Source organism: Gavia stellata, chromosome 5, assembly GCF_030936135.1.
Source record: "Gavia stellata isolate bGavSte3 chromosome 5, bGavSte3.hap2, whole genome shotgun sequence".
NCBI lineage: Eukaryota > Metazoa > Chordata > Aves > Gaviiformes > Gaviidae > Gavia > Gavia stellata.
In genome coordinates this window covers 363,274-388,552 of record NC_082598.1, presented here as the reverse complement: position 1 = coordinate 388,552, position 25,279 = coordinate 363,274, and the positions used below count along the sequence as shown (strand labels likewise).

The 25,279-nt window shown below is 69.1% G+C and overlaps 2 protein-coding genes across 3 annotated transcripts; one reads left to right on the top strand and one right to left on the bottom strand.

Annotated features, from left to right (window-relative positions):
• Positions 1-1,390: 1,390 nt before the first annotated feature.
• On the top strand, positions 1,391-12,861 carry WDR54 (WD repeat domain 54). The gene is made up of 10 exons (XM_059818040.1): positions 1,391-1,437; positions 6,762-6,987; positions 7,921-7,983; positions 8,217-8,283; positions 8,689-8,745; positions 9,052-9,179; positions 11,160-11,260; positions 11,450-11,612; positions 11,799-11,873; positions 12,341-12,861. Exons 1-10 carry the CDS (start codon positions 1,391-1,393, stop codon positions 12,470-12,472), a joined length of 1,059 nt encoding a protein of 352 aa, XP_059674023.1. The 3' UTR covers positions 12,473-12,861.
• A 1,896-nt stretch (positions 12,862-14,757) lies between these two features.
• Positions 14,758-20,862, bottom strand: LOC132317032 (rho-related BTB domain-containing protein 2-like). Of its 2 annotated transcripts, XM_059817691.1 has the most exons (10): positions 20,656-20,862; positions 20,461-20,564; positions 17,565-17,750; positions 17,046-17,465; positions 16,540-16,943; positions 16,089-16,207; positions 15,628-15,778; positions 15,302-15,390; positions 15,036-15,141; positions 14,758-14,940 (listed from the first exon to the last, which is right to left on the bottom strand). In XM_059817691.1, exons 1-10 carry the CDS (start codon positions 20,845-20,847, stop codon positions 14,771-14,773), a joined length of 1,941 nt encoding a protein of 646 aa, XP_059673674.1. In that variant the 5' UTR covers positions 20,848-20,862; the 3' UTR covers positions 14,758-14,770. The 2 variants fall into 2 exon arrangements, with proteins under 2 accessions (XP_059673674.1, XP_059673673.1); XM_059817690.1 differs by having other exon boundaries at positions 16,540-17,465.
• Between the last annotated feature and the right edge of the window lie 4,417 nt (positions 20,863-25,279).

Sequence of the window (25,279 nt, the reverse complement as noted above, 5' to 3'; positions counted from 1 at the left end):
GTGGCAGGGCTGGCAGCTCCGGGGGCTGCTGCGGACTTTGCTCCCGGCCCCGCGAACTCACCGGCTCCGCGGTGTGACAATCTTTGGCAGGGGACAAGAGCCGAGCGACAGAAACCTCTTTATTTTACTTCTGTTTTCTTTAGCAGAGCTTGCAAAGGGCAGCGAGCTCCCGGCCTCGCCGAGCAGCCGGGAGAGCCCGTGCTGCCCCGCAGCGCCGTGTTGGTGCCCTGCCCTGTGCCGGACCTGGTGCTCAGAGCGGTAACTCGTGGGGATGTAGGGTCAGGTGGAAACGTGCCGAAAGCTGCAGGCAAGGAGCCCACCCAGGACAGGGGGTCTCTCCCGGAGCTCGGGCACCCAGCTGCTGCGCTGAGCTGCAGGGTGAGGGCAGCACCCAGCCGGGAACCCAGCCACAGAGCTGCTGGAGCCGGTTTCCCAGCGGATGAGCTCCAGGATCAGGGGCCAAGCAGGATCTGCTCCCTGGGGTGCGAGGAGGGGGACGGGGAGGAAGCCCACGGGGCACCGCCAGCCTCCCGCAGCACCCTGCCCGGGGTGGTGGCTGCCCTGCCAGAGCGGAGACACGGCGCATCGGGAGCCCGCGGGGACCCGTCCCGGCTGCGCCCTCACGCTGGGGCTGCCGTGGGCAGCGGGGCCGGTCGTGGGAAACGCGTGGGACGTGGCGGGGAGCCAGGCGGGACTGCCCGGGCGGTGGGGACCGGGAGGGGGCTGGCCCCGAGCAGGGGGCTCGCCCCCCACGCCGCTCAGGGGCCCCGGGGCGGTGGGTGGGGGTGCTGCCCTCAACACTCGCCGTCACCCGTGACCTGCCTGGCCACAATGGCCGGGCAGGGCACGGTGGGGCGGATGGGTCTCAGGTCCCGCTTGGCCTCCTCCTCCTCCTCCCGCTCGCCGTGCGCAGGGGTGCAGAGCCCGCGCTTCACGCTGCCGCCCCATCGGAGGGTCACGCCGGGGGCCAGCTGAATGGAGTCCAGCAAGGAGCCAAGCTGCCGGGGCACAGGGCCGGGGGGCTGCGGGGACCCCGAGGGGGGCGGCTGGAGCTGTCCCCCCGCTATGGTGACTGGCATCCGGGGCAGCCGCGAGCTGCCCAGCTCCGGGCCGCGGCTGCGCCAGTGGGCACCATGGGGACGTGCCGGTGGCTTGGCCTCCGCGCCCGGGTCCAGCACCTCCACCTGGGGCCTGATCCAGCGCTCGGGCCGGCTGCCGGGGCCCAGCCGGGGGACCCCCAGGACGGTGCCAGACCCCTCTCGCTTCCCCCCTGTGCTGCGCGGGGGTCTCCCTGGCCGGATCGTCACCAGGCTGGTGCAGGAGGGAGGCAGCGGCAGTGGCCTGTGGCTGCTGACCTCTGCCGCACCGCTCCCCGCCACGTCCCCGTGGGATGACTGCGGCAGATGCCGTCCCTGCTCCGGCTGCGCCGGGAGTTCGGCCGGGCGGGGAGCCGGTGGTCTGGCCGGGCAGAGCGGGGCTGGCTGAGGCAGCGAGGGCCGGGCACGGGGAGCTTTACCCTCGGGGAGCCGCGGAGCGATGACCACCTTGTCCGGCAGCAGCTCCGGGCAGGACTGCCCTGGCACGGGCAGGACGGTGCCGGCACTGGGGACCCGGCTGGGACACAGGGGCTGCGCGGGGGGACCTCCGGCCTCGGCCGCCGCAGCGGGGTCCTGCCTTCCGTGCTGGCACGGGGCCCGTGCACCGGAGACCTGCCCGGGAGGGGGCAAAGGGGGACCTGTTGTGGCCGAGGGTGTCGAGGTGCCCGGTGGGGGTGACTCGGTGTTGGCGGCAGTGCCCCCCCAACCCAGCACTGGCAGAGGGTGCAGCCCCGGCCCCCCCGGTGTGTGGGAGCTGTGTGGGTGCTGCTCTTCACCCACGGGAGCCGACGGCTCAGCCCTCGGCACCACGGTGCAGGGAACCATCCCCGCAACAACCGAACACCTCCCCGGGCAGCCCCAACGAACGAGGCAGAGCTCTCTCTTCCCCCCTGCCCACGCGTGCTCCCCCCCACCCACCTCGGCACGGACCCCCCAGCTCCTCGGGGGGTGTTCGGGGGAGGCTGTGCCCTGCCAGGGGCCGTGCAACAGCACCCGGAGGACCCCCCCGCCAGGAGCAGGGGTCAGTGGGTGTCCCCCAGCCCCAGAGAACCGGGGCTCAGCCCGTCCCCGTGGGGCTCACTCGGGGCCATGGCGGGGTTTGGGGCACATCTCACCTCTCCCTCGCCTGGAGCCGGATGGACGCGCAGGACGGGAACGGAGCCTTGTGCCCAGGAGTCCGCGGCGCGTGGCTCGGGCTCCTCGTCCTCCCGCCAGGCGCCGTCTCCCTCGGGGTCCGTCTCCCCCTCGTCCCGCGCCAGGAAGCGCCACTGGGCGATCTGCAGGAGGGCCTCCCGCGCCTGGCCCACGGTGAAGGGCACGCTCTGCGGGCAGAGCCGGGGCTGAGCCCCCCGCTCAGCACCCCACGCCCTCGGCCCCATCCCACGCCACGGAACGGGAGCTGCGAGGGACCCGCGCTCGCCCCGGGCACCCGGGATCCCCCCAAAAGCCAGGTCTGGCACGCTCACCTGCCGAGCCGCGTTGGCTTTGGCGCACTCATCCATCACGCGGCCCAAGAGCTCCGCGAGGATGTCCCCCACGTCCCCGTCCTCCCGCTCAGCCGCGAGCAGGGAGAGCCACTCCGCCTCGGGCAGGCGTCCGGGGACGACATCGGCTCGGGCAGCGGCGACTGTGGGCGGCCGAGACTTCTCCCCACGCGACTTGGAGGTGGTCACCCGCTCCCGGGGGGGTGTTTTCTGCAGGGAGACATGACAGCCCTCGCAGCCGCTCCGCAGGGTGCCCGGGGCGGGCAGGAGGAGCCTGGGAGGGATACGGCCCACGGTCCCTCTCGGCTTGCAAGGGACCGGAGACGAGACCCCCCCGGCACGCGGCCCGGGGGTCTCTGCGTCCCCAGGCCCCAGCAGCGACACCGGGGTACGGGGGAGCAGGGGACCCTCCATGCCTCGTCCCATGGCGGGGGTGGCTCCGGCATGGCATCCCGCGGCTCCCCAGGCCCCCCCCGTGTACCCCAGCTCATCCCAGCCCGCCCCGAGAGACCCCAGTGCATCCCAACACACCCCAGTGCATCCCAACTCAGCCCAACCCACCCCAGCGTGCCCCAGTACACCCCAGCACATCCCAGTACACCCTGATACACTCCAGCATACCCCAATACACCCCAGCACACCCCAGTACATCCCAGTATGCCCCAGTACACCCCAGTACATACCAGTACAGCCCAGTACACCCCAATACACCCCAACACACCCCAGCATGCCCCAGTACATCCCAACACACCGCAGTACACCCCAGTACATCCCAACAAGGCCCAGTACACCCCAATACACCCCGGCATGCCCCAGTATATCCCAGTACATACCAGTACACCCCAGCACACTCCAGCACACTCCAGTACACCCCAATACATCCCAGTACACCCCAATACACCCCAGGACACCCCAGAACACCCCAGCATGCCCCAGTATATCTCAGTATACCCCAGCACACCCCAGTACATCCCAGTACACCCCAACATGTCCCAGTACACCCCAGCATGCCCCAGTACATACCAGTACACCCCAATACACCCCAGGACACCCCAGCACGCCCCAGTACATCCCAGTACACCCCAACATGTCCCAGTACACCCCAGTACATACCAGTACACCCCAATACACCCCAGGACACCCCAGCACGCCCCAGTACATCCCAGTACACCCCAACATGTCCCAGTACACCCCAGCATGCCCCAGTACACCCCAGTACATACCAGTACACCCCAATACACCCCAGTACACCCCAGCATGCCCCAGTATATCCCAGTACATACCAGTACATCCCAGTACACCCCAATACACCCCAGTACACCCCAGCACACCCCAGCATGCCCCAGTATATCCCAGTACACCCCAACACACACCAACACACCCCAGTACACCCCAGCACACCCCAGTACATCCCAGTACATACCAGCACACCCCAGCACACCCCAGTACATAACAGTACACCCCAGCACACCCCAATACACCCCAGTATATAACAGTACACCCCAGTACATACCAGTACACCCCAGTATGCCCCAGCACGCCCCAGTACATAACAGTACACCCCAGCACACCCCAATACACCCCAGCATGCCCCAGTATGCCCCAGTATGCCCCAATACACCCCAGTACATCCCAGTACACCCCAGCACACCCCAGCACGCCCCAGTACACCCCAATACACCCCAGTACATAACAGTACACCCCAGCACACCCCAGTACATCCCAGCACGCCCCAGTACACCTCAGTACATACCAGTACACCCCAGTACATCCCAGCACGCCCCAGTACACCACAGTACACCCCAGTACACCCCAGTACATACCAGCACGCCCCAGTACACCCCAGTACATCCCAGCACACCCCAGTATGCCCCAGTACATCCCAGTACACCCCAGTACACCCCAGTACATACCAGCACGCCCCAGTACACCCCAGTACATCCCAGTACACCCCAGTACATACCAGTACACCCCAGTACGCCCCAGTACACCCCAGTACATACCAGTACATCCCAGTATGCCCCAGTATGCCCCAGTACATCCCAGTACATCCCAGTACGCCCCAGCACGCCCCAGTACGCCCCAGTAAATCCCAGTACACCCCAGTACACCCCAGTACATCCCAGTACGCCCCAGTAAATCCCAGTACACCCCAGTACACCCCAGTACATCCCAGTACACCCCAGTACGCCCCAGTACATCCCAGCACGCCCCAGCACACCTCAGTACATACCAGTACACCCCAGTACATCCCAGCACGCCCCAGTACACCTCAGTACATACCAGTACACCCCAGTACATCCCAGCACGCCCCAGTACACCACAGTACACCCCAGTACACCCCAGTACATACCAGCACGCCCCAGTACACCCCAGTACATCCCAGCACACCCCAGTATGCCCCAGTACATCCCAGTACACCCCAGTACACCCCAGTACATACCAGCACGCCCCAGTACACCCCAGTACATCCCAGTACACCCCAGTACATACCAGTACACCCCAGTACGCCCCAGTACACCCCAGTACATACCAGTACATCCCAGTATGCCCCAGTATGCCCCAGTACATCCCAGTACATCCCAGTACGCCCCAGCACGCCCCAGTACGCCCCAGTAAATCCCAGTACACCCCAGTACATCCCAGTACGCCCCAGTAAATCCCAGTACACCCCAGTACACCCCAGTACATCCCAGTACACCCCAGTACGCCCCAGTACATACCAGCACGCCCCAGTACACCCCAGTACATACCAGTACACCCCAGTACATCCCAGCACGCCCCAGTACACCACAGTACACCCCAGTACACCCCAGTACATACCAGCACGCCCCAGTACACCCCAGTACATACCAGTACACCCCAGTATGCCCCAGTACATCCCAGCACACCCCAGTATGCCCCAGTACATCCCAGTACACCCCAGTACATCCCAGCACGCCCCAGTACACCACAGTACCTCCCAGTACACCCCAGTACATACCAGCACGCCCCAGTACACCCCAGTACATCCCAGTACACCCCAGTACATACCAGTACACCCCAGTACGCCCCAGTACACCCCAGTACATACCAGCACGCCCCAGTACACCCCAGTACATACCAGTACATCCCAGTATGCCCCAGTATGCCCCAGTACATCCCAGTACATCCCAGTACGCCCCAGCACGCCCCAGTACGCCCCAGTAAATCCCAGTACACCCCAGTACACCCCAGTACATCCCAGTACGCCCCAGTAAATCCCAGTACACCCCAGTACACCCCAGTACATCCCAGTACACCCCAGTACGCCCCAGCACGCCCCAGCATGCCCCAGTACATACCAGTACACCCCAGTACGCCCCAGCACGCCCCAGCACGCCCCAGTAGACTCCAGCACGACCCAGTACGCCCCAGTACATCCCAGTACATAACAGTACGCCCCAGTACATCCCAGTACGCCCCAGTACACCACAGTACACCCCAGTACATCCCAGTACGCCCCAGCACGCCCCAGCACGCCCCAGTACATCCCAGTACGCCCCAGCACGCCCCAGTACACCCCAGTACATCCCAGTACGCCCCAGCACGCCCCAGCACGCCCCAGTACATCCCAGTACGCCCCAGTACGCCCCAGTACACCCCAGTACATCCCAGTACGCCCCAGCACGCCCCAGCACGCCCCAGTACATCCCAGTACGCCCCAGTACGCCCCAGTACGCCCCAGCACGCCCCAGCACGCCCCAGCTCCCCAGACCCCGCCCGCCCCGGGGTCCCCCCGGCCGTACCCCCCCACCGTACCCCCCCACCGTACCCCCCCACCGTACCCCCCCACCTCGGCCATCGCGCCCCGCGGCGGGCGGCGTCCCGGTCTCCACGGCAACGCTGGCCCCGCCCCCCGACGCGCCGCGCACCGTGACGCCCTCGCTGCGCGCCGCCCGCTGCGTCATCACGCCGCGCCGCCGTCTCCATGGCTGCGGCGGACACGGAGTGAGCGGGGAGGGAGCGGGGGCTCCCGGGGACGGCGGCGGTCCCGGGACGGGGGGGCGTCCCTGGGGGGAGCCCAGGGGCGGGGGGGCGTCCCTGGGGGGGCAGCCCAGGGGCGGGGGGTCCCGGCGGCGGTACGGGGAGGGCGCCGGGGCAGGGGCGGCCTTGGGCCGCTGCGCGGCCGGTGTCCCTGGAGCTGCCGCGGGCCCCGCAGGATGTACCGCAAGGAGAAGAGCATCCCGCTGAAGAGCAGCAGCGCGGCGCTGTACAACAACCTCAGCGTGCTGCGCCTGCCCGGCAGGCAGCTCGCCTGCTTCAGCGCCGTGCACGGCCCCAGCCTGAGCGTGGTCAGCGCCGCCGCCGATGGCCTGGGCTTCTCCCACCGGCAGCTGCAGGCGAAGGAGGGCGGGATGGCCCTCAGCACCTCCGTCCTCACCCAGGTACGGGCTGCCGGGGTGCCCGCACCGCGTCTGGGGCTGCGGGGTCCCCCACGCTGGGTCGTACGCTCAGGGAGAGGGAGCGAGCTGGCAGGCTCCTTAGCTGCCACCTTCTCGCTGCCGGCCTTCCAGCAGACCCGTCGCCGGGAGGGCTGTGACACGCAGCAGCTCTTTAGACAGCCCCAGCAGCCTAGAGAGAAGCAGGTTGCATAGCCCGGGCCACAGTCAGTGCCCCACTGCCTCCGAAGTGGAGCCGGAGCAACCCCGTAAACGATAAACGGCTCCCGGCGTGATTGCGGAGCAGGTGGCGGGTAGGGGTGGCTGCACGGAGGGCAGGTGCTGGGTGGAGGGAGTGCGGTGCTGCCAGCGGATTCACCAGGGCCGGTGGGAGCAGGACGGGTGTAGAGCAGTGTGAGAAGGGGCGCCCGGGGTTTGCCATGACGTCACCTCTCGGTCTTTGCTTCAGTTTCTGTGGCCTGATGAGGATGATGCTCGCCTCGGCGGGGTGTCTCGGCCTTAGCAGAGGTCTGTGCTTTAATGCCAACCTGCTCTAACCCGGGTAGATGGGACCCGTCGACCACAAGGCCCAAACGGGCTGTCTGCTGAGCGCAGGGAGGAGACAGCGGAGCTACAGAGCAGGAAGGAAGGGCCTTCCCAGCTGAGTGCATGTGGCTGTAGAACTGCAGGGACAGAAGCAGGAGCCCACAGTGCCCTGATTATGGGAGAGGGAAAGGGAAGGAGCCTCCTGAGAAGGTCTGTGAGACCTCAGAGAGGTCCCCGAGGACGGTAGGGACTCACCTGCTGTAACCCGTGACAGGAGCCAGAAACACGCATGTCTCTGGGCGACTGCGGGCTGTCCCTCCCCTGGAAGGTGGGGAGGGCTTTTGCCCCGTCTTCCCCCTCCCTGGACTCCTGCTGAGCCTCCTTTCCTTCCAGGCTGCTTGGTGCGTCCTGCCGTCACGGGTCCTGCTGGTGCTGACCTCTCAGAAAGGGATCCAGGTGAGGTGGTTTTCCGCAGAGGGTGAGAAGTGAAGTCACGATGCCAGGAGAACGAGCTCGCTGTGAGGACAGCTGGGCTCCCGGTGGTGTGGGGGAACATTCTGGGGGTCCTGCTGCGCACCCAGAGAGCTGTCACTCTCTCTTGGAGACCTCTTGAGCAGCAGTTGAGCCTGAAGCTGTAAGAGAAACTTCCCCACCCTCCTGGGCCTCACCCTGTTGCTTTCTCTCTCCAGATGTACGAGTCCGATGGCTCCATCATGGTTTATTGGCACGCGCTGGACGTCACAGAGCATCCTCCAGGTAAATCCTATGGTGAGAGCACAGCGAGGAGCCCCCCAGCCCCTCTGCCCGCTCTCCTTCCCCAGATGTGTGTGATTCCTGTAGCGCAGGCCGGTCCCACTTGCCCTAGAGACCCCCAGCAGCCTGGCTCCCAGACCCAGTTAGGATCGAGCCAGAACAGTCCTACACAGCAGCTTGGCAGGAGGGTCTGGAAAAGGTCATAGTGTCACCCTGACTCCTCTGTCCTGGCTCGACAGGGGCCCGGGGGGGCTGCAAAGGGGCTCGGAAGGCACCCAGCGTGGCAGCTGCAGGACTCACCCTAAAGATGAAACTCAAACGGGCACCCTGCTGCCTCACGCCGCTGCGCTGCTCTCCCAGTTCCCGGGAGCTGCTGCAGGTCGTGACCAGCTCTTGGTTTCCTTTCAGCACAAGCCGTGTTTGCTCGAGGGATCGCTGCAGCTGGCGAACGCTTCATCTGCGTGGGTGAGCCAAGCCCAGGAGTCTGGGGAAGGATGAGAAGGGAGGGTGGTGCTGGGGGGTGTTGCTGGGGCCCACGGACGCTGTATAACCACGTGGAGTCAGCCGAAGGGGCTGGGTTTGCGTTGTGGCTCTTGCGGGGAGCTGCTTTTTGCTGCACAGAGGGGCAGGTCTGTAAGGAGCAGCCCCACGTTGGCAGTGGGTCTCGGGGGGAGTGAGGAGCCCGGCTGCAGGCACGGCAAGAGCTGGAGGCTCGCTCCTGGGACAGGGTGGGACGAGCCCCCGCTGATGCCTCCTCCGGCCTGCCCACAGGGACGTCCTCTGGGCTGGTGCTGGTGTTTGACATCCCCCCCAAAGGGACGAACGTCACGGTGAGTGAGGTCCTGGAGCGGCACCACGACGCCATCACCGACATCGCTGCAGAGCTGGGGCGGGCTCCGGTACGTGTGGGGTCAGCGCTGTCGGCAGCTGCTTGGGCCAGAGGAGCCGGCGGGGTCCCTGGTGCTGGATGGGGGGCAGTGGGGACTCCAGCTGTCCCCTCGGCCCCGCAGCTGGCTCGGGGACACCTCGTAGGTGCCGTCTCTGGGAGCTGAGGTTTACCGAGGCCCTGGCCATGGCGGGGCCGATCCCAGGATGCAGCGCCTCACCCTAGGAGCCGGTGCTCTCCGTGGCCAGCCCTATCCCCACTGACTGCTGGGGAGGCTGTGATATAGCAGAGCTGCCCCAGAACTGGCTGCTCTCCACGGTGCCGGAGAGCGGATGGCTGTGCCATCCCTCCCTTCACCAGGGATGTTGGCTTTCGTGGCTGTCTCTGCATGAGGGAGATCTCCCCTGTCAGGGTGGGATACGTCTGGCTTGGGATGGCCGCTTCCTCAGCCCCTGCTCCAAAGAGCCTGTGAGCCGTCCTGCCGTGGCTTAGTGTGGCATCTTGAGGCAAGGCAAACTGGAGTCAAATGTCGTTTAAAACACTGCACTCATACAGTGTGGCATTTCAGGGCTGTTCCTTTTGCTGCCCAGGCAGCTGGGAGCAGCCGCCCCACCAGTTTTCCCGCTGTCCCAGTTTCCATCGGCGTTCAGCTGGTCTCTGCCTTCTCAGCACCTCGGGCTCCATGTTTCTTACCTGACTGAATGTCATCCCGGTCGCCCAGGCTCTGGGAACACAAACGCTGAAGCAGAGAGAGGCAACAACGGTGGTGAAGGAGCTGATCCCCCTGCACACAGCCTGGCTGCGGGAGGACGGCTTGTTGGTGGCCCAGAGTATCCCGTGATCCGTCGGGCTGAGTGCCGGAGCACAGAAGAGCTGTTGAAGCTAGAGGCCAGTGGTGGTATAAGAGCAAATGAGCAAAACTGGCCATGAATAAACCCATGGTAAAATTAAAGCTCCCGCCATTAGAGCAGCGAGTTACTACAGCAGACCCTGAGAGGAGGGCACAGGACACGTCACGCCCGTGTCTCCGGAGCCATCCCGGGGTGCGGGCTGCTGGTACAGGACCCTGCTCCTCCTCCCCACGCCAGGCCCAGGGGGCTGGCGCCAGGCGGACGAGGAAGCCGAGGGCAGAGCCGTGCCTGCGCGCTAGCTGAAGGGCCGAGCCTTTCCCCCTCGCCGGTGGAGGGAGATAACCGACCCAAGCCGTCAGGTACCAGTGACCTGTCTTGTGGCAGATGGGATAACTTCACCCGATTACCGAGCACAGTCTGGGACCGGGATGGGGCTTCCTTCAGTTCAGCTCACTCTGGTTGGCATCTCTGCAGATGCACTAATTGGCTTCTTCATTATTGCCTGCCTCCTTCCCAACAAGGACACTTTCTCATACTTTCTTTAATTAGTTACATTTAACTTTCTCTGCATTTGGGACTCCCCTGAACAATTAATTGCTTAGAACTGGTTCCCAATTAGCCTGGATATGGAGCTTGTTTACGCGAAAGCTGTTCTGTCACCTACCTCTGTCTGCGGTGACTGTCCTCTAATGCGCCTCTCTTGGACTTTGCACTGTGGTTTGTTAAAGGCTTTCTAGCGAGCGAGAGATGGGGCCTGGTGTGTGAAATCCCAGGCGCCTGTAAAGCGAAGAGCGTTGAGACTCGGGTGCAGAGGGGGGGTATGCGGTAATTCTTCCTAGAAATTTATCCTGCGTGTAATTAGCATTGCCAAACACGAACATGTTTGAACTGCAATGCCCCTGTGTGATCCCAGCCAAGCCTCGCTCACTCACGAAACATGTCAGCAGTTTCTGTGAGCTGTTAAACTTTAAGCTTGTTCTGCTGCAGGCTCTGGCTTTGCCTTGCAGCAACTTTAGCGGCACAGGCAACTGGGGCAGTGAGAACCTTCTGCCTGGTGTGAGTCAGCTGCTTGCTGCCGGCGGCGTAGCTGGCTGCCCCGCGAGCAGTACCGGGGCGGAGGCTGACCCGCCTCTGCTTCGCAGGACGGGGCTGGTGACCTGGTGACCGCCGATGACGCTGGCACCCTCTGCGTCTGGAGCACGGGAGAGGAGTTCACCCTGCTCAGCAAAATCCCAGGTTTTGGGTAAGCCCAGGGGACGGATGGAGCGACACAGCGGGGTCCCATGGGTGGGTGTCGGACATCCCCAGCCAGACCCTGTCGGTGTCTCGCCGAGGGATGGGAGGGTGGCAGAAGGGGGACGCCCGGCACCGGCCGCCAGCGTGCGGGTCTGCAGCCGGGAGGGGAGGAGGTGAGATGTGTCCCTGCGCCCAGCTGCACCTGCTCCTCCGTGAAGCTGTGGAACGGGATCGTGGCTGCTGGCTACGGAAATGGGCAAATTCGGCTGTACGAGGCAGCGACGGGACTCCTGCGTGCTGAGGTCAACGCTCACGCTCGATGGATCTACGCCCTGGACCTGGCGCCGCAGACGGGAAAGGTACGTCTGGCTGTGCCGGGGCACCTCGGCCCATGTGTGGCATCCCGCCCCGGCATCCCACCGGCCTGGAGCGTGGCAGCCTGCGGATGGCCAGGCAGGGGCTACTCCCTTGCCCCAGCACACAGCACTGCCACCTCTGTTTTATCCTTCCCGGTCCCTACGGCCTCTCTCCTGCTCCCTTTTCAGCTGCTGTCGGGTGCGGAGGACTCCTTTGTTCACGTCTGGAAGCTCAGCAGGAACCTGGACACCGACGATGTCGAGGTGAGTCTGGGCAGCGGCAGCCCTCAGTGTGGAGCCTGGGGCAAGTACGCAGCACTCCAAGCCGCCGCTGCCTTGTGGGGCCACGGTGCAGATGCTGCTCTGTCCTGCAGCCTCCGGTGAGCCACCGTGGCCACCGAGAGCGGCTCACCGCTCGGTGGAAACCAGGGCGGGCCCAGCCTGAGCTGCCACGGGGCGGCACAGCTCTCCTCTTTCCTCCTGCTGTGATCCCCAGTCCTGTCCTGGACTGGGGGAGGTACAAGTTGGGAAAGCTGCTCTGTCTGACCGGCATACGGTTCTTGTGCCAATGAAGTGGCAAGCTCAAACCCACTGGCCCGGCTTGCCTGTTGCCCTGAGGTAATGCCTCCGCAGGCAGGCAGGGACCCAAGGCTGGTCGCTGGGTGTCTGGCTGTGGTGGGTTGTACTTTACTCAGCCTGTGCCACCATTCCGGCTCCTCTCCCGGCTGCAGATTGAGCACTGCCATGCCGAGTGCGTCACCGACACCCAGGTCTGCGGTGCCCGCTTCTGCGACCCCGAGGGAAACTCCTTCGCCGTGACTGGCTACGACCTGAGCGAGATCTTCCGCTACGGCCAGGCGTAGGCTGTAGGGTCCGTCCAGGGCAGCGTCTGGGCCACGCAGGGAGAGCTGGGCTACGTCAGCACTGCTGTTCGTCAGCACTGAGGCACCGTAAACAAAGGGGGTTCAGTACAGACCCCCCGATTTCTGCTCCATGGGGCCCGGGCAGTGGCGGCACAGGGCTGTGCCCCCACTGGGGTGGAAATCTGTGTGAAGGTGGAGCTGAGCCAGGATCCCCCTCGCTCCCAGAACAAACCTGCCCTCAGCGTGGCGTGTCCACGCACTGGGAACGTGGGCTCGGAGCTGCTCTGGCTACACGGGACCCTGAGCGGGTCCCTGGGCTGCGTGCTCACCTCCCACCTGCCCCCCCCAGCCCTTCCTGGAGGGAAGGAGGCAGTGTGGCTGGGAGCAGAACCGGCTCCCCCCTTCCCAGCGGCAGCTCTGGCTCAGACGGGAGGGGAGCCAGGCCAAACCTGTGTTACACGCTGCTCGGGCCGGGAGAGCCTGGGGAGCTGGTCCCACCCGGGGCGGCGGCGCTTCGTGGGTGCAGCACCCGCGGGGCCGCCCTTCCCCGGGGCAGCACAGTTACCTGGGAGGCGGCGAGGAGCCTCTTCTTCTCCCCAGGGAGCCGTGGGGACGCGCTGGTCCCCGTGGGACCTTGCACCCCCATGGGATCTTGCATCCCCATGGCTGCTGGCCAGATGTGCAGGGCCGCAGCTGTGCTCCTGGGCTGGAAATGCAGCGCTGCGCTCTCTGCCAGGACACCCCAGGGACAGTCCCCCAGGTCACCGCCAGCGGAGCCGCACTGTCCCCTGCTCCGTCCCCCCATTCTCGCCCTGGCCCCCCCCCAAAGCTGGCTTTGACCCGACCTCCTGCGCAGGCCGGGCTGTGCTGGAAGTGGGGGGGCAGATGCTGCGCCCAGACTCCCCCGGCTCTGCCTCGGCCCCCCGGCAGGACTCAGCCCCTTCCCCGGGGAGCTGCCCTGCCCCGGCCCTCCTGTCCCGGCCCCCTCCCGCGGCCGGGAGCTGATGGGGCCCCAGGGACAAGATCGGCCTCCGGCTCCAATCCCAGGGCCCTGCAGGGCCAGGGGGTGCACGGAGAGTCCCAGCGCCATGGCGCGAGCTCAGCATGGGACAGGCCCTGGGCAGGGGGGAAGAGCTCCCGGCCGGAGGCTGGGCCCCCCCAGCCCCATGCTAGGGCGAGGGCTACGGCCTGAGAGCCGGCTCCCCCTGTGCTGCCCACCCCCAAGTTATGGGGGTGCTCCAGTGGCCCCCAAACACACCCCACCTATGAGCTGGAGCCCCTGCACCCCGCTCAGGTAGGGGTCAGGCCCCCAACGCTATACTCCCCCCCATATGCTGGGTGTCATCCCCCCCCCAAGTATGAGTAAGGACCCCCCCCATTCCCCACTCCAATTTGCTGTGTACCCCCTACCCCACCCATGATAAAAACACCTGAATGAAGCCCCCCCCCCAGTGTTGCTTCTTCCTGCGTGGGGGGGTTGAAGTGGGACGAGCACCCCGGGGGGGGGATAGGGTGGGGCAGAGTCCGGACCCGTTACAAAAGGCTTTATTAAAGGTTAAAACAGCCGATGCTGAGAGGCGTGGGCAGCCCCGCTCACAGTGCTGGGGCGGCCGGGGCGGGGGGGCCCAAGGGCCGGTGTGCTCATGGGGTGGGGGTAAAAAAGTGTAAAAATGGTTGTGCAGTTCAGCCCGGGGACCCCGGGACCCCCCGGGCCGGGGACGAGGGCCCCCACCACCGGGACGCAGCCCGGGGCCCTGCGGGGGCACGTCCAAGGCACAGAGATGAGCTGGGGGGGGCCGAGCCGCCCTCCCTCCGGGCAGGAGCAGCTCCCACAGCCACACAAGCACCCAGGGACCCCAGGGACCCCTGCGCCCACCCCACCCTCCCGCCTCGCACCCCGCTCACAGCTTGGCCCCCCACCTCCATCGGGGGGGGGGAAACACAGCACCAGAGAGCCCTGCATGGGGTGGGGGAGCCCCTGGGGAGGAGGACGAGGCCGGCAGAGCCCCCCGCTCCCCGCCCCACAATACTGCTCGGTCAGAGGTAGCACCAGCGCGGGCCAGGGCGGAGGGGGCCCTGCCAGCACGGCTTGGCTCGGCACAGCCCCGCTCCGGCACCGGGGAAAGGCACGGCGGGACGGCGGGGAGGACGGGCCGCGACCCGGCGAGCGGTGGCCTGTAAACAGCCGGGGCGGGGTGGGGGGGTGTAAACGGGCAGCGACCGGGGTGGGGGGAACGGCAGCCCTTGGCGGGGAGAAGGGCCGAGCGGGCGACCCCCAGCCCGGCCGTGCCCCCCGGCTCAGGAGACGTGGGGCGAGGGCCGCCAGAAGCACCACTTGCTGCGGGTGTGCTGCTTGCGCTGCAGCTGCTCCTCCCGCTCCCGCTCCTTCTTGGAGCGCAGGTACAGGTCCTCCTCCTTCAGGTACCAGACCGGCGGCCAGCGGTGCCGCTCGAAGTGCGCCTGGTTCTCTGCGGGGTTGGGGGGACATGGCACCGGCGCGTCAGAGCGTGGCACGGCCCCCCCGGGCCCCAACCGTGTCCCTGCCCTCGTCCCCGCGCCGTACCTGGGGACATGAACTTCATCTCCCGGGGGAAGCGGCGGCAGACGCTGTTGTAGTTGGTGCAGATGTAGTGCAGGCACCAGGCGGCCAGCTGCCGGGCGTTGTGGAACTGCGGGCAGAGCGGGTGAGCGGGGCACGGCGGGGCAGGCAGCTGCCTGTACCCCACCACCGGCAGCCCCCCCACCCACCACCGCCTGCCCCGCGGGGATTTGCGTCCCCCCAATCCACCGGGCTCGCACCGCCGGCGGCCACCCCCCGCCGCCGCGTACCTGCGTCATCTCCAGGTAGATGATGACCTGCTCGTCGATCTCCACCCGCTGCATGAAGGCTCGCAGCAGCTCGTCCACGGCGTATTGCTCTGGGGGAGAGGGGGGCATCAGCGCCGGGGCGGGGGCCGCCGACGCCGGGGACGTGCACCCCGGCAGCTGGGCTGCGCCCCGGGGGTAAGCCGGGCTCCTCCGGCTCTTACATAAGGACCCCGTTACTGACGCACTGGGGACGCATCGATCGCCGTCCCCGCGACACCGTAATTGTATTGGCAGGTGACGTCAACGGGGGCCGGGGCAGGGGGGCCGGGGGGGTGCCCGGGCCTCACCTGTGAGCGCCTGCAGCCGGGGCAGGCAGAGGCGGTTGGTGAGGATGAGGAGCTCCATCGCGTCCAGGTCGGGCGTGGGGGTGAAGACGCCGGTGTAGAGGAAGTCGAGGACGGCGCGCAGGCAGGCGCAGTTGGTGCCGGGCAGGGAGACCTGCGGGACAGGGGGTCTGGGGGGGCCCGGCCCGCAGAGCCAACTCCGGCGGCAGGACGGGCTCAGCGGGAAGGACGGACCCTGCCCGTCTGCCGGCAGCGCTTGCCCCACACAGCCCCCCGTGCCCCACACGACCCCACTTTTCTCTCCGGCGAGAGGGAAAGCAGGACTCGCGCGGGCCAGTGCCGGGGGTCCCAGCCAGCCCCCAGCTGAGCCGGCGCTGCCAAGGGACGCCCGTCCTCCCGGCAGCCTCATGGCAGAGGCAGCAGGGACACCCCGCCGCCGTCGCCGTCCCCCGGCCGCCCCTCACCTCGGCAGCGTAGCTCTCCCGGAAAGCCCCCCGGAACATGGCCATCATCCAGTCGCAGCCAGCGATGAGCAGGGGCTTGTGTGCCGGCACGGCCCCGTCGTCCACGCGGAAAACCACGTCTGGGACGGCAAGGGGACGGCCTCAGCACGGGGACAGTTGCCCCATGGCCACCCCAGCCCCGTGGCTGACAGCCCGGGGAGCGTGGCACTGCCACACGGGTGCTGGGCACCGCACGGGGAAGGGACGAGCGCTCTGGGACCCCGGACCACACCGGCCTCGGTGGAGGGAGGGGGATCGGGGTGGCCGGGAGCCCCGGGTCCACGCAGGGCACTGCGGGAGCCGGGACACCCAGCTGGAGGGGAACGAGCCCGGTGACCTCCCCAGCCAGGGCAGCCCCCACAGCCCACGGCCCTCCCTCTGCCCCCCCCCCGCCCAGGGACCCCCCCCGTACCTGCAAAGACCCCCTTCCCCAGGCACTCCTTGATGCGGTTGGCGCGGCGGACGTGGAAGGCCTTGGTGATCTCCTGGTTCATGAAGCTCTCCTTGTTGAGCACGTTGGCCACCATCATGCGCAGGTCGAAGACCTCCAGCAGCTCGGCGATGGTGGCCACCTGCATCAGGTCCCCGCGGGCCTGGTCCAGCCGCCCGGTGTAGAGGTACTCCAGCACGGCGCGGAAGGGCTCCGCCTGCACCCGCCGGTCCATGCACACCACCGCCATCCGCTTCTCCCGCCCCGCCACCGGGTCCGCCACCAGCTCCCAGCGCATGCTGACGAAGCCGCGGCCCCAAGCCGACAGGTCGTGGCCGCCGCCGGCCGCCGCCCCGTCCCCCGCCGCCGGCCGCAGGGTGTCGTCGCTCTGCGAAGTCCGCAGCGGGGCGCGTGCCCCCTCGGCCAGGGCCCCCCGCTCCCCGTCCAGGCTCTTGGTGCGGGCGGCTGGCTCCTTGGCCCCCCCCCGCGGCCCCTCCAGGGTGAAGAGGTCGTAGAACTTGGAGCAGGAGGTGGCCAGGTAGACGCGGTGGGCGAAGACCCGCTGGCCGCCCTGCAGCTGGAAGACGACGTCGGCGCAGAGCGGGGTGCAGAAGAGGGCGGCGGGGCCCCAGCTGCGGCTGGCCGGCGGGTCGGGGACCTGGATGACGGGTGGCGGGGGCTTGGGGGGCAGGAAGGGGGCCTGCAGCAGCGGCCGCTGCATCTTCTTCAGGTGGGACTTCCAGAACTGGAGGTGCCGGCGGGAGATGAGGGCGGCCCGGATGGCGTTGTCGAAGACGTCCTTGATGCCGAACTGGGCCACCACGCTGGTCTCGTAGTAGGGCACCCCCAGCTCCTTGGCCACCTCGTGGCCCCGCTCCGGGGGCAGGATGTCCGTGGGCTTGATGGGCCTGGGGGGGGGACAGAGCGGGGCCGCGTCACCGCGCGCGGAGGGGCCCGGTCCCCGGCCGGCCCCAGCACCCCCCACCCGCCCGGCGCGGCAGCCTCACTTGGCCAAGGGGCGGCGGGCCCGGTTGACGGCCTCCAGGTCGGCGTAGCGCAGGTCCAGCTGGCACCCCACCAGCACGATGGGCGTCCGGGGGCAGAAGTGCTTGATCTCGGGGTACCACATCGTCTTCACGTGCCGCAGGGAGTTGGGGTTTGCCAGCGAGAAGCAGAGCACGACCACGTCCGACCTGTGGCCGGGAGGAAGAGGAGGAGGAGGAAGAGGAAGAGGGTGAGGGCAGCCCTGCCCCAGCGCGACCCACTGTCACCTTGCGTCCCCGGGCCACCCCCCGCACCCTTCCCTGCTCGGGGAACAGCGCTGGGGTCCCATCCCTGTCCCGGGACACCCATCGCCGGAGCCGGCTGCCCCACCGGGGGACCCCATGCCTGACCCGGCAGGGCTCTGCCCCACGGCCCTGGGGAGCCCCACAGCCGCGCACGGGGACAGCCGGGACCGAGGAGGCAGCCGAGGGCACCCGGCTCTGGGTCACCTCGGTCGGCCAAACCAAGAGCTGCCCCGACTTGGGTACGGCACAGGACCGGCACGGGACAGCACAGGGCTTGTTCCGGCCCCAGAAACACCCCGCAGAGCACCGGGGCAGCGACCAAACACGAGCGGGTGCAAGACGACGACCACGGAAAGCGGCCGGGTGGGCGCCAGAGCGGGTGCCAGCCCACGGCACGGGCAGGGCTGCGGGGACCGTCCCTGCCTGGCCACCCCAAGCCCCTTCCCTGCACCCGGTGTGGGGCTCGGCTCCCTCCCCCGGGGCCGGCAGCGTGCCGTCCCGCTGCTGGTGCCGTCCCAGCCTCGCGCCAGCGCTGCCAGCAGCTCGGGGGAGCCTCCCCGGGCAAGGTGACAGGGGACGCGCGGGAGGTGCCAGCAGCACCCAGGTCCCCGCAGCCCCCGGGGCCTTATAAGGCGGCCGGGAGCAGCCACGTGGCCCCAGACCTGGTTTGTTTTTAGTCCGCGCCTCGCCGAGACGTGACCAGGAGGCGCGTTTGGAGCCGGGCCTGTGTCAGGGACCAAGATAGACGCCACCCGCCACCTCCCGCGGGCCGCCGGCCAACACGGGAGCCACCGCTCACCCGCGGGCGATGCCGGCCCCGGCCGGGACCCAGCACCCACCACCCACCCCACGGGGACGGAGCCGGCAGGGCGGGCAGCACCGAGCACCTCGGGCACCCCGGGCTGGGGCGGCAGCCCCCCACATCCCCCCCAGCCAGGGGTGCCCCCACCCTGCAGGGCCACCCCGGCGCTGGGCAGTGCGGAGGGGAGATTAGAGCACGCCGAGCCGTGCTGGCGCGGTGCGGGCGGCGATAAGAGCCTGACGTGCCAGCGGCCACGGGGAAGGGCGGTGTTTACAGCCCAGGGAGCGTGGGGGGGCCGGGGGGGCCAGTGACCCCTCGGCCACGGCCCGGGGCCTTCTCTCGCTGCCAGAGCAGCACCCCGAAGGGAGGGTCTCAGCACCCCCCCAGGGGAGGGCCCCAGCCCTGGGGACAGCCCCGTGGGGCCCCGCAGCCCCTGCCCCCAGCCCCACGGCGTAGGGGGCTCAGCTCCTGCAGGGATGGGACCCCCGCCCAGGGTGCACACCCCCAGCCCCCCAGGGAGGTGGGACCCCAGGCACCCCAGAGCTGCCCCCCTCCCCAAACAGGCAGCCCCGGTGCGGGTGGTGCCAGCTGCCCCCCAGGGAAGCCTCAAGCACCCAGGGCGAGCAGGGAGGGTGGGCTGGGGTGCTGGTGGTGGGGTTCAGGGTGCTGGTGGTGGGGCTCAGGGTGCCAGTGGCAGATTGGGGTGCTGGCAGCGGGGTTCAGGGTGCCAGTGGCAGATTGGGGTGCCAGTGGTGAGGTCTGGGGTGCTGGTGGTAGGGCTCAGGGTGCCGGTGGTGGGGCTCAGGGTGCCAGTGGCAGGTTGGGGTGCTGGTGATGGGGTTCGGGGTGCTGGTGGCGGGTTGGGGCGCCAGTGGTGGGACTCAGGGTGCCGGTGGCAGGTTGGGGTGATGGTGGTGGGGTTCGGGGTGCCAGTGGTGGCTTGGGGCGCCGGTGGTGGGGTTCGGGGTGCTGGGGCCCAGGGTGCTGGTGGCAGGTTCGGGCGCTGGTGGTGGGGTTCAGGGTGCCGGTGGTGGGTTGGGGCACCAGTGGTGGGGTTCGGGGTGCCGGTGGCGGGTTGGGGCACCAGTGGTGGGGTTCGGGGTGCTGGTGGCGGGGTCAGGGTGCCGGTGGCGGTGTTCAGGGTGCCGGTGGCAGGTTGGGGCACCAGTGGTGGGGTTCAGGGTGCCAGTGGCAGGGTTCGGGGTGCCAGTGGCAGGTTGGGGCACTGGTGGCAGGGTCAGGGTGCTGGTGGCAGGGCCCGGGGTGCCAGTGGCGGGTTGGGGCGCCAGTGGTGGGGTTCAGAGTGCCGGTGGTGGGGTTCAGAGTGCCGGTGGCGGGGTTCAGAGTGCCGGTGGCGGGTTGGGGTGCTGGTGGTGGGGTTCGGGGTGCCGGTGGCAGGGCCCGGGGTGCCGGTGGTGGTGTTCAGGGTGCCGGTGGTGGGGTTCAGGGTGCTGGTGGCAGGTTGGGGTGCCAGTGGTGAGGTTTGGGGTGCCGGTGGTGGGGTTCAGAGTGCCGGTGGCGGGGTTCAGAGTGCCGGTGGCGGGTTGGGGTGCCGGTGGCGGGGTTCGGGGTGCCGGTGGCAGGGCCTGGGGTGCCGGTGGTGGTGTTCAGGGTGCCAGTGGTGGGGTTCAGGGTGCTGGTGGCAGGTTGGGGCACCAGTGGTGAGGTTCGGGGTGCTGGTGGTGGGGTTCAGAGTGCCGGTGGCAGGGTTCAGAGTGCCGGTGGCGGGTTGGGGTGCCGGTGGTGGGGTTCGGGGTGCCGGTGGCAGGGCGCGGGGTGCCGGTGGTGGGGCCCGGGGCGCCGCAGTCCCACCTGCCATAGGCGAAGCGCCGGTCCTTGTGGTGGTCCCCGAAGGTGTCCCAGAGGCGCAGGGAGACGCTGACCTCGTCCACCACATCCCGGGAGCGCTCCAGCACCTACCGCACAGGGACCCCCGCCGTCACGGCCCCGCGCCCCGGCCCCCCCCCGGGGGCGGCCCCGCACCCGCCCCCCCCCGGTGCCCCGCACCTCCTGGCAGACGCGGTACTGGTCGATGGCCCAGACGGTGGGGACGTGCGTGGCCAGCAGCTGGTACTGGCTGAGCGTGGCGTTGCAGGCGCGGGCGCAGATCAGCCGCGTCTTCCCCACCGCGTTGTCACCCACCACCACGCACTTGATGGTCTCGACGTTGGGGCGCTCGTAGTCCACGTCCAGGTCCATCGGCACCGGCGGGGCACCGGGCAGCGGGACACCGGGCAGCGGCCCCGCACGGAGCGGCCGCGCTCAGCGCCGCCCCCCGCCCATGCCCGCCGCCGCCGCCCGGGCCCGTTACCCCGCCCGCCCCGCCCCGCCGCCAATCCGCGCCCGCCCCGCCGCCCCGCCGCCCCGCCCCGCCCCGCCGGTCCCGCCAATCCGAGAGCGAGCCGCCCGCCGCGCCCCGCCCCTCCCGGACCCCCCTCCCCTCCCGGGCGCCGAGCCGCGGCCCCGCCCGCGCGCGGACAAAGGAGCGCCGCCAGGGGGCGCCGCGCCCACGTGACCGCCCCCCGCTCCTTCCCCCCCCACAGGCCGTGCGCGGCGGCCACGCCCCTCGGAGGGGCGGGGCTGGGTGGACACGCCCCTCTCCCCACGTCCCGCCCACCCGCGGCGGGGGCGGTGCGAGCGCGGACCGGGGCGGGCGGGGAGCGGCGGCACCGCGGGGACCGGGGACGCCCGCGACGCCGTTCCCCCCCCCACCCCCCCGCAGGCCGGACTCCCGGTACCGCCCGCGCCCGCCTCTCGCCACGGCCGCCCCAGGGACACCAGTGCGCGCCGCTATGAGCCGGCGGTACCGGTACGCACGGCTGGAAACGGCGACGCCGGAGCACCCCCGTGCATACCAGTGACACCAGTGACACCAGCAGCCTCCGGCACCACCGCCTGTGCCCCCCAGCACCGCCCCGTGCCCCTCAACACCGCCAGTGCCTCCCAGCACCGCCCCGTGCCCCCCAGCACCGACCGTGCCCCCCAGCACCGCCCGTGCCCCCCCAGCACCGCCCCGTGCCCCCCAGCACCGACCGTGCCCCCCAGCACCGCCCCGGGACCCCCAGCACCACCTCTGCCCCCCCAGCACCACCCGTGCCCCCCCAGCACCGCCTGTGCCCCCCAGCACCGCCCCGTGCCCCCCAGCACCGACCGTGCCCCCCCCAGCACCGCCCCGTGCCCCCCAGCACCGCCCCGTGCCCCCCAGCACCGACCGTGCCCCCCCCAGCACCGCCCCGTGCCCCCCACCACCGCCCCGTGCCCCGCAGCACCGCCTGTGCCCCCCCAGCACCACCCGTGCCCCCCCACCACCGCCCCGTACCCCTCAGCACCGCCCGTGCCCCCCAGCACCGCCCGTGCCCCCCCAGCACCGCCTGTGCCCCCCAACACCGCCCGTGCCCCCCAGCACCGCCCCATGCCCCCCAGCACCGCCTGTGCCCCCCCAGCACCGCCCCGTGCCCCCCAGCACCGCCCGGGACCCCCCAGCACCGCCTGTGCCCCCCCAGCACCACCCGTGCCCCCCACCACCGCCCCGTGCCCCCCAGCACCGCCAGTGCCCCCCCAGCACCGCCAGTGCCCCCAGCGCCCCCCCCAGCCCCGTGGCCCCCCAACCACCCCGGGCCCCGGGGGGGGGCCGGGGGTACCCGACCTGTGCCCACCGTGGGGTCCCCTCCGGTCCCCCCCCCCGCCCCGACGCACTGCCAGGCCCCGGGGCTCCCCCCCCCCCCAGCACCCCCAGCCCAGGCACACCCGTGGGCCTCCTCCGGGCCCCCCCGGCCCCCCCGGAGGGTGTCAGGGTGGGCCCGACGGGCCGGTGGCCACAGCAGATGGGTGCCCTCGCCTGGGGCGGGGCACGTGGGACCTGTGCTGGGGGGACCCAGGTCCCAGTGCAGGACCCTGGCGCAGCACCCACATCCGAGTGGGACCCCGCACAGCACCCGCATCCCGGGGTGGGACCCAGGTCCCAGTGCAGGACCCTGGCGCAGCACCCACATCCGAGTGGGACCCCGCACAGCACCCGCATCCCGGGGTGGGACCCAGGTCCCAGTGCAGGACCCTGGCGCAGCACCCACATCCGAGTGGGACCCCGCACAGCACCCGCATCCCGGGGTGGGACCCAGGTCCCAGTGCAGGACCCTGGCGCAGCACCCACATCCGAGTGGGACCCCGCACAGCACCCGCATCCCGGGGTGGGACCCAGGTCCCAGTGCAGGACCCTGGCGCAGCACCCACATCCGAGTGGGACCCCGCACAGCACCCGCATCCCGGGGTGGGACCCAGGTCCCAGTGCAGGACCCTGGCGCAGCACCCACATCCGAGTGGGACCCCGCACAGCACCCGCATCCCGGGGTGGGACCCAGGTCCCAGTGCAGGACCCTGGCGCAGCACCCACATCCGAGTGGGACCCCGCACAGCACCCGCATCCCGGGGTGGGACCCAGGTCCCAGTGCAGGACCCTGGCGCAGCACCCACATCCGAGTGGGACCCCGCACAGCACCCGCATCCCGGGGTGGGACCCAGGTCCCAGTGCAGGACCCTGGCGCAGCACCCACATCCGAGTGGGACCCCGCACAGCACCCGCATCCCGGGGTGGGACCCAGGTCCCAGTGCAGGACCCTGGCGCAGCACCCACATCCGAGTGGGACCCCGCACAGCACCCGCATCCCGGGGTGGGACCCAGGTCCCAGTGCAGGACCCTGGCGCAGCACCCACATCCGAGTGGGACCCCGCACAGCACCCGCATCCCGGGGTGGGACCCAGGTCCCAGTGCAGGACCCTGGCGCAGCACCCACATCCGAGTGGGACCCCGCACAGCACCCGCATCCCGGGGTGGGACCCAGGTCCCAGTGCAGGACCCTGGCGCAGCACCCACATCCGAGTGGGACCCCGCACAGCACCCGCATCCCGGGGTGGGACCCAGGTCCCAGTGCAGGACCCTGGCGCAGCACCCACATCCGAGTGGGACCCCGCACAGCACCCGCATCCCGGGGTGGGACCCAGGTCCCAGTGCAGGACCCTGGCGCAGCACCCACATCCGAGTGGGACCCCGCACAGCACCCGCATCCCGGGGTGGGACCCAGGTCCCAGTGCAGGACCCTGGCGCAGCACCCACATCCGAGTGGGACCCCGCACAGCACCCGCATCCCGGGGTGGGACCCAGGTCCCAGTGCAGGACCCTGGCGCAGCACCCACATCCGAGTGGGACCCCGCACAGCACCCGCATCCCGGGGTGGGACCCAGGTCCCAGTGCAGGACCCTGGCGCAGCACCCACATCCGAGTGGGACCCCGCACAGCACCCGCATCCCGGGGTGGGACCCAGGTCCCAGTGCAGGACCCTGGCGCAGCACCCACGTCTCCGGGTGGGCCCCGCGACCCAGCATGGGATCCTGGCACAGCATCCGTGTCCCAGCACAGCGTCCTGGCACAGCACCCACATCCCAGTGCGGGACCCTGGCACAGCACCCACATCCCAGTGTGGGATCCTGGCACAGCACCCAGGTCCCAGTGCAGGACCCTGGCGCAACACCCATATCTCCGGGTGGGCCCCGCGACCCAGCATGGGATCCTGGCACAGCACCTGCGTCCCAGCACAGCGTCCTGGCACAGCACCCACATCCCAGTGCAGGACCCTGGTACAGCACCCACGTCCCAGTGTGGGATCCTGGCACAGCATCCGCGTCCCAGTGTAGGATCCTATGTACAGCACCCACATCCCAGTGCAGGACCCTGGCACAGCACCCACATCCCAGTGTGGGACCCTGGGACCCACACCCTCATCCCAGTGCAGGACCCTGGCACAGCACCCAGGTCCCAGTGTGGGACCCTGGGACCCGCACCCTCATCCCAGTGTGGGACCCTGGCACAGCACCCACATCCCAGTGTGGGACCCTGGGACCCGCACCCTCATCCCAGTGTGGGACCCTGGCGCAGCACCCACATCCCAGTGTGGGACCCTGGGACCCGCACCCTCATCCCAGTGTGGGACCCTGGCACAGCACCCACATCCCAGTGTGGGATCCTGGCGCAGCATCCGTGTCCCAGCACAGCGTCCTGGCACAGCACCCACATCCCAGTGCAGGACCCTGGCACAGCACCCACATCCCAGTGTGGGATCCTATGTACAGCACCCATGTCCCAGAACGGGACCCGGCACAGCACCCATATCCCAGTGTGGGACCCTGGCACAGCACCCACATGCTGATGTGGGAGCCTGCACTGCACCCATGTCCTGGTGCAGGACCCTGTGTACAGCACCCATGTCCCAGTGTGGGACTCTGCACAGCACCCGCATCCTGGTGTGGGACCCTATGCTGCACCCACATCTTGGTGTGGGACCCTGGGACCTGCACCCATGTCCCAGTGTGGGACCCTGCACAACACCCACATGCTGGTGCGGGACCCTGCACAGCACCCACATCCTGGTGCAGGATCCTACACTGCACCCACATCTTGGTGTGGGACCCTGGGACCTGCACCCATGTCCCAGCACGGGACCCTGCACAGCACCCACGTCCGGGTGAGACCCTGCACAGCACCCACGTCCCGCTGCAGGATCCCACACAGCACCCACGTCTTGATGGGGGATGCTGGGACCTGCACCCATGTCCCAGCACGGGACCCTGCACAGCACCC

Excerpts from the sequence above, each read along its gene's own strand:
- WDR54 (XM_059818040.1), top strand. The coding sequence starts at position 1,391 with ATGACTGCGGCAGATGCCGTCCCTGCTCCGGCTGCGCCGGGAGTTCG. Across the intron at positions 6,988-7,920 it reads GCACCTCCGTCCTCACCCAG|GCTGCTTGGTGCGTCCTGCC; the intron begins GTACGGGCTGCC and ends CTTTCCTTCCAG. Across the intron at positions 8,746-9,051 it reads CGAACGCTTCATCTGCGTGG|GGACGTCCTCTGGGCTGGTG; the intron begins GTGAGCCAAGCC and ends GCCTGCCCACAG.
- LOC132317032 (XM_059817690.1), bottom strand. The coding sequence starts at position 20,847 with ATGGACCTGGACGTGGACTACGAGCGCCCCAACGTCGAGACCATCAAG. Across the intron at positions 20,565-20,655 it reads AGTACCGCGTCTGCCAGGAG|GTGCTGGAGCGCTCCCGGGA; the intron begins GTGCGGGGCACC and ends CCTGTGCGGTAG. Across the intron at positions 17,751-20,460 it reads CGGCGCTTCGCCTATGGCAG|GTCGGACGTGGTCGTGCTCT; the intron begins GTGGGACTGCGG and ends TCCCGGCCACAG.